This window comes from Pseudophryne corroboree, chromosome 1, assembly GCF_028390025.1.
Source record: "Pseudophryne corroboree isolate aPseCor3 chromosome 1, aPseCor3.hap2, whole genome shotgun sequence".
NCBI lineage: Eukaryota > Metazoa > Chordata > Amphibia > Anura > Myobatrachidae > Pseudophryne > Pseudophryne corroboree.
Window position 1 is genome coordinate 294196383 of NC_086444.1, and position 13751 is coordinate 294210133.

At 43.3% G+C, this 13751-nt stretch overlaps 1 protein-coding gene across 2 annotated transcripts in view; it reads right to left on the reverse strand.

Annotated features, from left to right (window-relative positions):
- PTPN11 (protein tyrosine phosphatase non-receptor type 11) overlaps positions 1–13751 on the reverse strand; it is a 209001-nt gene that overhangs the window by 136641 nt on the left and 58609 nt on the right. For both annotated transcript variants that reach the window (XM_063964356.1, XM_063964355.1), the window contains exon 2: positions 11511–11633. In XM_063964356.1, coding sequence (XP_063820426.1) covers positions 11511–11633 — 123 coding nt within the window. The remainder of the gene's footprint in view (positions 1–11510; positions 11634–13751) is intronic.

Genomic DNA, 13751 nt, shown 5'->3' on the forward strand with positions numbered 1-13751 from the left:
CTGAAGGCTGGCATTCTTTGTCAGAATATCCCGATCTGATATCCAAAAGGGTCTCCATTTGTCCAGGTGGGATGTCTGTAGCCACCAGGCTAATGACCTCCTTACTTCCAGAGGATGGTTGTCTGATGAAAACCATTCCATTTGGAAAGGATCAGACGTTGCAGAGGTCTCGAGTGGAACAGAGCATACTACACCATGTCAAATGTCGACACCACCAACCCCATCACACTCATTGCTGCGTGAATGGATACCCTTTGACTATGTATCAGCTCCTGAATTCTTGACTGAATTTTGGATATTTTGATCAGATGTAAAATTACTCTCTGAAGACTCGAAACCAACACAGCCCCCAAGTGAGTCATCTGTTGTGATGGAACCATGGATGACTTTGCCCAATTTATGAGTCAACCGTGTCTCTGCAAACAGGCTATTGGCTGCCGCAGATGAAACTGAAGCAATTCCTGAGATTGTGCAAGGATTAATAAATCGTCGAGGTATGGAAAAATCCTTATCCCCTGCTGACGGAGATAAAATGCCATTACCACCATAATTTTGGTGAACACTCTGGTAGCTGTGGCCAGTCCAAATAGTAGAGCCTGAAACTGAAAATGTTACTGGAGGATAGCAAAACGGAGATAGTGATGATGGGACAGTGCTATAGGAACATGAAGGTAAGCATCCTGGATATCCAGGCATACCATAAAATCCTCCACCTCCATGGCCAAAATAATGGAATGTAAAGTCTCCATATGAAACAGAGGCACCCAAATGTACTTATTCAGCACACTGAGATTGAGCATGGGCCGGAACGACCCATTTGGCTTCTGGACATAAAAACCTTGTCCACGTTGTACAGGGGAACAGGAATTATCAATCCTGACTGAAGCAACTTCTGAACTGCCTCTTGCAAAGGCCTGGCCTTCATTTCCACTGAAGACGGACTGGAACCAAAAAACCTTTGAAGAGGATGTTTCTTGAAGGCAAACGCATAACCGTGAGATACTGCTTCTTGCACCCAGGCATCTGTAGTAGACTGCTGCCAGATCTGTGCAAACTGAAGAAGTCGGCCTCCCAACCTGGGGACTCCCAGGTGGAGGCCTGCACCATCAGGATGATGGTTCATATACTGATTTGGAAGCCAGCCGTCTGGTAGCTCAATGCTTTTTAGTCTTACCAGACTTGTCAGATTGAAACGGTTTGCCATAACCCTTCCCTTTTGCTTTCCCTTGAGTCTGAAAGGGAGGAAAAAGCTGGAACTCTATGCTTGGATTTGTGTGGTAGGAAACTTCACTTTCTTGGAGTCTGCTTATGACTCCAAAATACTGTTTAATTCTTTACCAAAAAGAATATCTCCAGTAAAAGGCAAAGATTCCAGAACTTCTTAGATTCTGAGTCAGCTTTCCAAGTACGTAGCCAAACCGCTCTGCGAGCTGCTACTGCTGGGGCTGATGCCTGAGAAGCAATTGTGCCCATATCCAAGGCTACTTCTTCCATAAAAATAGCTGCCTAATTGATATGTGCAACATGGGATTTTTGATCTCTAGATGCCATTGAAAGGTCATCCTCCAATGCATCAGCCCAGGCCGCCACTGCTTTTGCCATCCAAGACGAAGCCATGGCTGGTCTTATGATTGCCCCAGACAAGGAGAAAATGGTTTTAAGAAAACCATCTATTTTCCTATCCGTGACATCATTTAATGATGTTAAAAGCAGACGTAATAGAGATTTTCGCACCAATCGGATAACATGATTATCTACTTTGGGAGCCACCTCCCTTTTTAAACAGTGCCCAGTCAGAAGATATTAATGGGAATTCCTTTTCCTTGGAATTCTAAACTTCTTACTGGGTGTAACCCAAGCCTCTTGCATAATTTCCGTTAGCTGTTCTGACCCAGGAAACTCCGTTCTAACTATTTTGGGACGTTTAAACACAGGTGCCTTAGATCTTAACAAAGGCTCTGCTGCCTCCTCTAAGGATGAAATGGCTTTCATAGCACTAATTAGCTCAGGAATGTCCACTGAGCTGAGGCCTTCCTCCTCATCTCTGTATGCAGACCCGGAGTGCAATGAGTCCTCATCCTCAGAAGAGTCCTCATCTGAAAGATGTGTGGACTGTGAAGATGTTGTTTCATGTCTATGTGATTTACTTACCACCGGCCTTTCAGACTGTTTCTGTTGAGAGGCTATCGATTCCTGTACTGGATGTGTTAACCCCCAAGGTGGAATGTTGCATGTAAGGGTTAATAGGGTAACCTATCCCTGGTATAGGAGCTGACATTGGGCCTAATTCAGAGTTGATCGCAGCAGCAAATGTGTTAGCAGTTGGGCAAAACCATGAGCACTGTAGGAGGGGCAGATATAACAACGGCTGGGTCTGGAGAGCGCCTAGAAAAGATACCTTGATAGGAGCAGCAGTCCACTTCAGAGTGTGAGTCAGGGTACGAGATATATGTGGATATTGTACATGCTAAAGATACCGTGATGTGTTTGATCTCTGCACCGTTTCTGTGAGTGTTGTGGTACGCATCCTTTAGTGATCAGTTTTCTTCTGGGGCTCTCATTTCGGTTTTTACATCTGCTAGGATAAGAACATCTAAAGATACCATTCCCTATTTGTGTGAGAGGGGGTACGCTTCGATCTGAATATTGTTGTTAAGTTTACCATCTTATTCCAGAACCTACTACACATTTTGTTCTTTTCCCTTTTTTCCCCATTTCTGAGCATATTAAGTTGTAAGATCGGAGACGTATGGATGTGAATAAACAGTGTTTGAAAGAAACCTTTATAGGAGTCACCGTACATCCTCCAGTGTGAGTTCGGGTACGCTGTACAATTTACCCCAAAGATACCTAGATGTGTTTACCAGCTGCATTCTTTCTGTGAGTTTTGGGGTACACATCCTACTCAGCTCTCTCTTTTTTGGATAAAACTCCCCTCTATTTTTTCCTCCACACTTTGTGGTGTATTTTCATTACACAAAGGAGTTAAAAGGAAGGACACACAAAAATCTTTTTGGCACATGTTATTTTTGGTGTGTAGGTACGAGTTGGTCCAAACTGCTTTTGTTGAATTTAAAAATTGACCCATGAGAACGTACCACACATTATTGTATATTTTGTTTTTCACGCTAACACTGAACACACAAGACATCTGGTTGGAGAAAGGACCGACTGATTACAACTCCTGAAAGATACCTTTATGGGAGTCATCTTGCATCGTGCATTGTGAGTTTGGGTACGCAGTGTGCTATACCCCAAAGATACCTAGATGTGTTTACAGCTTCCATCCTCTGTGTGAGTTTTAGGGTACGCTCCCAACCAGACTATCCTTCACCTAAATATTTCACTTCTACTTTCACATTCTTTGGTGAATTGAACACTGGATGATTGAAAAGAGAGGATAAAGATACCTTTAGGAGCACATATTAACCTTGATTTGTGTGAGTCTTGGTACGCTGGAGTTAAAAATCTCGATATAGAGATAACTGACATAGAGACTATTTACAAATAAGAAAGAACTACACATTGGTGGTTGTTATTCCTGTTTTTATTTTCACATTCTGGAGTCAACGGAATAGAGATTAGCTGTCAGAAGATCTGAAAGAAGGAGTCACCAACGTCCAAGGAAGAAAACAAAGGGACGTATATTTTTATGTTGCGCTGAGTGTGTAGAAAGGGTTGTTGTTGTTGTTTTTTTACACTGTGATCAGCTTGTGTCCATCGGACACACAGAGCTGATCACTGGAGCCGGGTCCCACTCAGCTTTCCCTGGCAGGGGAGAAAGCTGGGAAAATGCCTCCCTATAAGCAATGCCACCCTGTGATCTGGCGAGATTATCACAGGGCACACTGCGGTATTTTTTCACATTTTTTTTTAGTAAATTAGGCCATATCACATTTCCCTTTATAAGTATGGGAAATGCGATGTGGCTTACTAAAAAGAAGTGAATTAAAGGGTTTGGAGCAGTTTTACATGAAACAGTATTAACTACACAAATTGTGACTGCAATCACTTTCAAATTTGTTAAAGTGACATACAATCCGATCCCTCCCTGCTTTGCTTCCTCCTCACACCAGCATTGAGGATCGGAATACACAGAAACTGCCAAAAAATAGTAAAGTCAGCAATCACACTAGCAATCAGTCACAGGTAATACTTTAGTATAATAAGCAATATGAGCACTTGATCAACTACAGATACGTTTCAAGTATGTAGGAGAAACATATTACTGCATTAGCTTATATAGGAGTTTAAACGTATTCAGTCACACAGTGAAATAAAACAGCAATAATTTACAGACTCATAAGCATCAGACATCTATCCAACAATTCGTACCAAAGGTAGATAGAGACTTAGCGCTGTATCACCCAGCTCAGCAGAGTGAGATACAGGGAGACTTCACCCCGCTTCCAGGATCGATCAATACGTTAGTGAACACTGAGTGGATCCAGACGCTATTAGTGTACACAATCGCCCCGTGAACCTACAGTGAACACAGACGCCCAAGTGAACACCAATGCACCAGTCATACAGCTGCATATGCAGCGACAGGGTCCTTTTAGATACACAGCATCTCAGACGGAAGCGGGAACTCAGTTCATGGCTGGAAACTTGGAGGAAACTGGTCATGAACCGGGGGGAGGGGTGACCAAGGGAGCATCTTACTCCCACTGCTGACATCAATCCTAGGGACTGCGGCCTCATACTACCCCCCTGGAGCCTATGAACCCTGAGGCCTAGCGCTGGTGTACCCGAGGTGGCAGCTGCATCAGTGACTGTTCGGTAGTCTCCATCCTGAAACAGTGCGGCTGTGTCTCGCGTTTCCCCTACTAAGTGGAACCAATGCCTTACCTTCTCCCCGTGCTCCGGCCACAGCCTGGTAACGTCTGCTGGACTTGCTAGTACATCCTAAACAGACGCCCGCCGAAACAGTACTGTACATGTGGGTAAGCTTTGTCACAACCCGGCGGGGAGTTGTTGGAGCGACTCTAAGGTAGGTATAAGACACTTTTTAGAAAGATCGATCAAAAAATATAGTAAGATTATAAAAATGAAATAAAAAAAGCTTATGGCTGCTAAAAAAACAGCAGCCCATTGACCATGGCCCGGCTCCTGCCTCACCAAAACAAAAAACTGAATTGCCTGAGCCAGGAGGCAGGGATATAGATAACGGGCCCGTTGCATTCTGGGAGGCCAAAAGCTTTGATTGTGTGGTGCCAATCCGCTGTCGCTACCTTATATCCCAATGTTATCCTGTGGACAGCTGGTGGACCCTGCAGTAGAAAACAAAACATTTTTCGTGAGAAAAAGAGCAAAAAACAGGGATTAAGTTGCCCGATGCTAATCATTGGACAAAAATAGTGATAAATACCCATTTATTCCTCCCGAAATATCAGGGTTGAAAAAACAAAAAAGGTTTTATAAAAAAAAAAATTGGGTTTAAAGTAAACCAGTTTAAGTTTTTTTGCACGCATGCTTTAATTACAGTATTTTTCGGACCATAAGACGCACTTTTTCTCCCCAAAAATGTGGGGGGAAAAGTATGTGCGTCTTATGGAGCGAATAAGACGAGTTTGCGGGTAGCGCGGGCGGCCGGCGGGTAGCGGCGGGTCCTGGATGCTGCTGCGCCGTCTTCAGCAGAGCGCCCGCATCTCAGAGCCCATCTCGGCAGCAGAGCCGGCATCATGTGACTCCCCCGCTCCCCCCCACCTCCTCCCTCCTCAGGAGTGCACCGCGGGCAGCGTTAGCTGAGAGCCTGGACGCGGGGAACCACTGGTACTGTCAGTGTGTGTGTGTGTGTGTGTGTGTGTGTGTGTGTGTGTGTGTCTGTCTATGTGTATGCTGGCTCTGATGTGTGTGTCTATGTTGGCTCTGACAAAAGGCTGCACTGTACAGAATCCTTGTAGGAGTCTGAGAAAACACACAGAAATATCTCTTAGAGGTTGGTGAAAACTAGGGAGGCAGCGCAAGGATGATAAAGCAGAAATGGTTCAGAATATTTTTTTTTTCCAGTTTTCCTACTCTAAAAACTAGGTGCGTCTTATGGTCAGGTGCGTCTTATGGTCAGGTGCGTCTTATGGTCCTAAAAATACGGTACATTTTTTTTTTTTTTAAACATGTATTAGAAACCTTGATTAACCATGTTTTAATGCTTTCTAACATTAATAATGTTATTAGATGTAAAGATATAGGGGGGGCTAATACTGTATTTGTGGTGTTTCAATCTGTATAGCGTTTAATGTACTTTTTATTCCTTCTGTTCCCATGTCTCTCTGGCTTGTGTCACTATTACCCCATGTGTGTGTTCATCCATTACCCTATATATTCTGTACTATAATCTTACCCAGGTAAATACAGGTGTGCTGTGACCTGGCACCTAGTGCTGTCATGTTATGTTCTTGTAGGAGAATGCCAGTCTGGTATGAGGTTACTACAGGTTATCATTGCCATGCCTATTGAGTCCATCTATGATCCTTATATGGTCACACAGGAAATACATTTGAGGACCAGGTAATGTCTCTTTGAAGCTTCTCCTCCACAGGGGACAATCAGGACTTAAACCAATTTCCCTGTCATTGTTCCTTCTGTTTACTGTCCCCTGTCCCATCCTGGTCTCTCACAGACAACTCGGAGCCTGACCCAGCATGTGGTCAGCAGGAGAAGGCCAGCTGTGGGAGGGAGTAGGGAAATACCGGAGGTGGGGTCCCACCAATCAGGAACCTGCGTCTCCTCCCCAGGTGAGTGCGGCATGATGGGCATTTGGAAGGTTTTAAAAGAGGTTGCGCAGGTCAGCTCCTCATGTTAGTCGCAGGACTTTGGCTAAGGGGTGATTCTCTGCCAGGGTACCTTGTGGAACGCATCAACAGTGCTGTGTGGAGTTATATGTACTTACTACTACTGCATGGACTAATCTGCTATCACTGCTGTGTGGACTCAGTGATAGTTCTGCTGTATGGACTTGTTTATCTGGAACTTCTGCACGGAATTGCTGTGGACCTAAATCCTCTACTGGGACTTACTATCTGGACTGCTACCTGTATACTGTTTCTGGGCTATATTTACTTCTGCTTCCTGTGAATTATCTATTCCTGTGTGCTGTGAGAAATAAACCATCACTCTGGTTTCATCGGCTCTGTGTCTGAGTGATTAGAAGAACCCCGTATCTTCACATTTGGCGGCAGCGGTGGGATCATTCAGACACCAAACAACGACCGCAGGAAGCGTGAAGGCCCAGCAGAGAACAGAGGATCAGGCCATATGTAATGCAAGAGGATCTGCAGTGAGGTGGTAACAAGTGAGCAGGTGTCAGTCCTGTGCAAAATAAAATGTTTCCAAGGAAAGAAAATGAACGCCTCATGTCGCCCAGGGCAGTGGAGCTCGTGGATGGAGGTGTGTCGGTGTATCGGCAGGCTGGTAAGACGGATCTGTTATTGATTGCTATAAAGATGCAGTACATTTGGGAGTACTGGAACGAAGCTATGCGGATGATCAGTGGCTGGAGAGTATCCAGCATACAGGACAAGTTGTGTTACCTGGGGGATGCATTCCTGCACTGTAAAAGTGAGGCAGCCTCATGGAATCTGATGGGGGAGCCAGAGTTTGTAGAATTCACAGAGGAAGTGATTGCTACAGTGACCCAAATGATGCAGAGAAGTCAATATTCTGAGGCTGAAGGGCAAGTCCAGAATCAATTATCTTCTGGGCTAGAGCCAGAGGAAATATCCAAAATGGGGCCGCTGCAACCCAGGCAGATGACTGAGGGGTCCGCCTTGCAAGTGCCTGTTACCAAGGGAGCAAAGTCCTTGTCAGCGGGGCCCATAACCACATTGGAAGAAATGAGCATGGAGGAGCTGATAGCAGAATGCCAGCTGCGAGGCATCCCTTTCCAATTCTGCACTCGCAGGGAAATCCTCCAGCTTATTCTCCAGAATCAGCGGGATCCAACAAAAGCGTTCACCGATTACCGGACGTGGATCCTTCGTCTCGGCCCAGGGATGAGTGTGTTGGAACAGCTGGAGTGTCTGGAGGAGTGCTTCATTGTGGCAGAGGAAGAGGCAATGGATCGGGGGCTCCTGGATACCCCAGCATGGCTAGACCAGTGTTGCAGGGTGGATGCAGAAAGGCACCGTCTGCAACAGCTTCTCCCACACCCAAGGGAAGCAGTTGCCCGGTGTACTATGCTGGGAGAGGCTAGCGCTGAAGTGAAGGCTATGCCCACAATACAGACATCCCAGGAGGAGCTGTGCTACACCTTCCCTTTTGCTGAGGTGGAAGATGTAGACCTAGTAACCAGCTGCCAGGGAATCAATGAAGACTGTGCCCAAGAGATCACCATGGATGGGGGAGTATTGTTCCACTCCCCGACTACAAACATACCAGTCACGGATGGCCTCTTGCTCCAGGATGCCCAGCTTATTCAGCTGGGGGAGGCTCATCGCGACGGATTGGCAATGGCAGCCCCATTCATTTCACTGAGGAAGGCTGATGAGAACATGCCCTGTGTATCTCCTGCTACCCTAACTCCACAAGAAGTTTATGAAGGATTATTCCATTTTAACGATTTGGGGAATGAGGAGCTGCGATGTGAATACTGGTACGTACCCTGTGATTCAACAGTGACATTGGTAGCAGAGACTGGTAACATAATATCAGAGCAGGAACCAGAAAAGGATGTGTTGCACCACCGTAATACCTGTGACAGTGTGGACTGTAACTATGTGCCGAGGGATGTGCCTGCCATAAGCCAGATCCAAGCAACTACAGATCAAGTGGAGGTTGGGAGATGCCGCTTGCTATCTCGTCTCCTTTACCAGGGTGAAGGCACAGTGCCACCCACACCCCTTCCATCTGCAGAGCAAGAGCAAGTTGTGGAGATAATTGTGGAAGCTTCAGTTGTTAAAACCCTGACTGGTACCCCACCAGCTACCAAGCGCACAGGACTGGCGGGGGAGGAGGTTATCCAGGAGGAGGTGTGCGCAGAAGGAGCTGCAGGTGAGATACTGGCTTTTGAGGGGGGAGCGCGGGCACAGGACCAGCCTGTGCTGGTGACTCCCCTGCAGCCACCAGCTGAATTGTTTCTGATGAAGGGTCCATCCTCAGCACTAGGTATTGAGACCACGTGCTGTACGGAAATTTGCTAGCCCCCTAGTTGGGGTTTGAGGAAGGAAGGACTGGACAGAGTTGCGGAAGTGCTGGGGGCAGAACCCCAACATTGGCCTGCCTTTAGGCAGCTGTTCCTTGTGCAAGGGGGGGAGGTGGAAGGTACTCCCTGCCCCGTTGTGCCAGAGGCACAGGTATTAGTACACCCACTAGGTGGGCCGGGTGTAAAAGTTTGCAATGTTGCGGAGTGGGAATACCCAACATCTGAATTGCTAAATCCCCTGCTGGTGAAAATGAATGTGTCATATTGTAATATTGTCCTTGCTGGTTGTCTAACACTACTGCCTCTTACCACATAGGTCTGGTGTGACATCACCCTGTGGGACTCAGGTGGTACACACACATGATATTCTCTCACCTGCACCCACCGCTCCTTGGTGGTAATGTTTCCTCAACACTTAAGAACAGAAATAAAAAGTAGAGGAAGGAATGTAAAGATATAGGGGGGGCTAATACTGTATTTGTGGTGTTTCAATCTGTATAGCGTTTAATGTACTTTTTATTCCTTCTGTTCCCATGTCTCTCTGGCTTGTGTCACTATTACCCCATGTGTGTGTTCATCCATTACCCTATATATTCTGTACTATAATCTTACCCAGGTAAATACAGGTGTGCTGTGACCTGGCACCTAGTGCTGTCATGTTATGTTCTTGTAGGAGAATGCCAGTCTGGTATGAGGTTACTACAGGTTATCATTGCCATGCCTATTGAGTCCATCTATGATCCTTATATGGTCACACAGGAAATACATTTGAGGACCAGGTAATGTCTCTTTGAAGCTTCTCCTCCACAGGGGACAATCAGGACTTAAACCAATTTCCCTGTCATTGTTCCTTCTGTTTACTGTCCCCTGTCCCATCCTGGTCTCTCACAGACAACTCGGAGCCTGACCCAGCATGTGGTCAGCAGGAGAAGGCCAGCTGTGGGAGGGAGTAGGGAAATACCTGAGGTGGGGTCCCACCAATCAGGAACCTGCGTCTCCTCCCCAGGTGAGTGCGGCATGATGGGCATTTGGAAAGTTTTAAAAGAGGTTGCGCAGGTCAGCTCCTCATGTTAGTCGCAGGACTTTGGCTAAGGGGTGATTCTCTGCCAGGGTACCTTGTGGAACGCATCAACAGTGCTGTGTGGAGTTATATGTACTTACTACTACTGCATGGACTAATCTGCTATCACTGCTGTGTGGACTCAGTGATAGTTCTGCTGTATGGACTTGTTTATCTGGAACTTCTGCACGGAATTGCTGTGGACCTAAATCCTCTACTGGGACTTACTATCTGGACTGCTACCTGTATACTGTTTCTGGGCTATATTTACTTCTGCTTCCTGTGAATTATCTATTCCTGTGTGCTGTGAGAAATAAACCATCACTCTGGTTTCATCGGCTCTGTGTCTGAGTGATTAGAAGAACCCCGTATCTTCACATTAGACTTTGATTTATTTTACATATTTCAATAAAAACAAGTTTCTTATTTCTATTACATCTGAATATATGTAAATAGACCAAACATATTAATACATACAAAGAACACTCAGAGATTGAAACATGGAATCTTTCTGGTGCGTGAAATTGAAAATAAAAACAAGTTAATGTTAAGCATTTAGTCCTACTTATTACAATGAAATAATTCTGGATAGTAATACAAATTGGAAAAAACAAAAGCACTTTTTAGAGAAAGATACACACACAATGGAGCAGTTAGCATTAGCACTGGGTATGCCACTGGCATTAAACATTTTTAATAAAAACACTAGGTTTTTTTTTAGCATAATAGCCTTTTTAAGACGTTACTGCATTGTGCCAGTAGTCACAGCATAATAAAAAAAAAAAAAAAAACATTTGGTTTAAACCTGTGAAAAATGATTGGTGCCAATTGAATATCCCTACTAGTATAAGCGATATGTATAAATAAATATAATATAAAAATATCAACAAATGCTAGACAGTGATTACAATAAAAAAAGTCAACATTTAATCATTCTAAACATGAATATAGCACTGCATCCTACACTGAAGTCTCAAGCTGTAATTAAGGTGTTCAATTATAGAATATTGAGAAATTAATTGTGATCTAATAAGAAATTAGAAATGAAATGTGATCTAATAAGAAATTCCAAAATTATACTCTCTAATCCAAACCTTTTCTATGGACATTTGGCGGATTCCAATTTACATACTGAAGGGATCGAATTATATTGCTGTTCATAAACAATTTAACATAATACAAATGTTGAAAGGAAAAGAAAATAAATAAAAAAGTAACTTATCAGCTGAAAATCTGTGGAATATCTTTTATTCAGTATTCCATATTTCATAGACAAGAAACAGTATAAAAGTACATATGAACTCTTACCTTACAGAAAGTGTAAAATCGCCTGGATTACTCTTGCTGGGACGAGCCAAAAAACTACCGTCCACACCACGGGTCAACAAAAGATTTTCTGCCTCAACACCTGTGATATTCGGGTGGAACCATCTGTACCAGAAGGGAAGGGAATTCAACAGCATGAAACAGAACACTTAATTTTAGCAAACTTTGAGATGGACAAAAAACGAAACCGTGTACGCAATAAAAATATTTGGCAGCAAATTAAAATACAGGTTGAGTATCCCATATCCAAATATTCCGAAATACGGAATATTCCAAAATACGGAATTTTTTGAGTGAGAGTGAGATAGTGAAACTTTTGTTTTTTGATGGCTCAATGTACACAAACTTTGTTTAATACACAGTTATTAAAAATATTGTATTAAATGACCTTTAGGCTGTGTGTATAAGGTGTATAGGAAACATAAATTAATTGTGTGAATGTAGACACACTTTGTTTAATGCACAAATTGATAAAAAATATTGGCTAAAATTGACTTCAGGCTGTGTGTATAAGGTGTATATGAAACATAAATGCACTCTGTGCCTAGATTTAGGTCCCATCATGATGATATCTCATTATGGCATGCAATTATTCCAAAATACGGAAAAATCCGATATCCAAAATACCTCTGGTCCCAAGCATTTTGGATAAGGGATACTCAACCTGTAACAGATTTCCTTTAAACAAAAAAAGAGGGGGAGGAGATTTTAAACTAGGAGCCAGGGGGGAGGGTTTAGCTAGAAACTACGGGTCATGCAGTGAGAATAGTGGGGATGGTGGTAGTAAACGAAATGGGGGAGAAGTTGAGGGGAGGGTAAGAGCAGGCGGTAAGGTTACTAACATGGGTACTAAAAGAGATTTTACCAAAGCACTAACCAATGACGATTACAGGTCATCATTGCCACATAAGGTGAAAGATGTCCCTAACGCAAGGGAAAATACTTATCTTAGTTGTATGTATGTAAACGCCAGAAGCATTACTGGTAAAAAGGGTCAACTAGAAATACTTGCAGCAAGCAAACAGTATGATATTATAGGCATTACTGAAACTTGGTGGGACGAATCTCATGATTGGACAGTCAATCTAGAGGGCTATATACTGTTTAGGAGAGACAGACTAAATAAAAAGGGTGGAGGGGTGTGTCTTTACGTAAAGCCGTTTTTAAAACCTGATATACGGGAAGATATTCAGGAGGGGACTGTAGACACTGTCGAGACATTATGGGTAGAAATTGCATGCGGGGAAAAAGGAATAAAAAAGTTAGTATTGGGTGTATGCTATGGACCGCCTGGTATCAACGCATCTGATGATGAATTGTTACTAAAGCAAATTGAAAGAGCAGCAGGAGTAGGAGACATAGTAGTGATGGGAGATTTTAACTATCCAGAGATAAACTAGAAAAACGATTCATGTGATACTGCTAGGGGCAATATGTTTTTAAACACACTTAATGATAACTACTTAGTTCAACTAATTGAGGAACCAACTAGGTACAATGCAATCTTAGACCTGGTATTAACAAACAATGTGGATTTGGTATCAGGTATTATAGTAGGAGAACCCATAGGAAACAGCGACCACAATATGGTCACATTCAATATCAGTTTCCATAAACAGCCCTATACTGGCTCTAAACTTTAGCAAAGCAAATTTTGAAAAGATGAGGGTATTTTTCAGGGATATTGAATGGGAAGGTTCGTTTTTAGGAAAAAATACTACGGAGAAATGGGAGGTACTAAAATTCCTGCTAGCTAAAAATACACTCAAATTTATTCCTACGAGCAGCAAAAAAAGGAATAAAAATCATAAACCGATGTGGCTTAATAAAAAGATTAAGCAACTTATGGGCAAGAAAAGGCGAGCATTTAAAAAATACAAATCTGACGGGGAAGCAGAGTCATTTCAGCACTATAAGGAATGTAACAAAATATGCAAAAAGGAAATAAGAGCGGCTAAAGTAGAAACTGAAAAACTAGTAGCAAAGGAAAGCAAAGCAAATCCCAAAAAATTATTTAAATACATTAATAGCAAGAGATTAAAGAAGGATAGTATAGGCCCTTTAAAAGACAAGTTGGGAGCCTTAAGCAAAAATGATAATGACATAGCGGACACACTAAATGAGTTTTTTTTCAACAGTATTTACTAGAGAGGACCCAATTCAGGGACTAACATATAATCTCAATAATGAGAATATCCCACTGATAGGTACTTATTTAAGCGA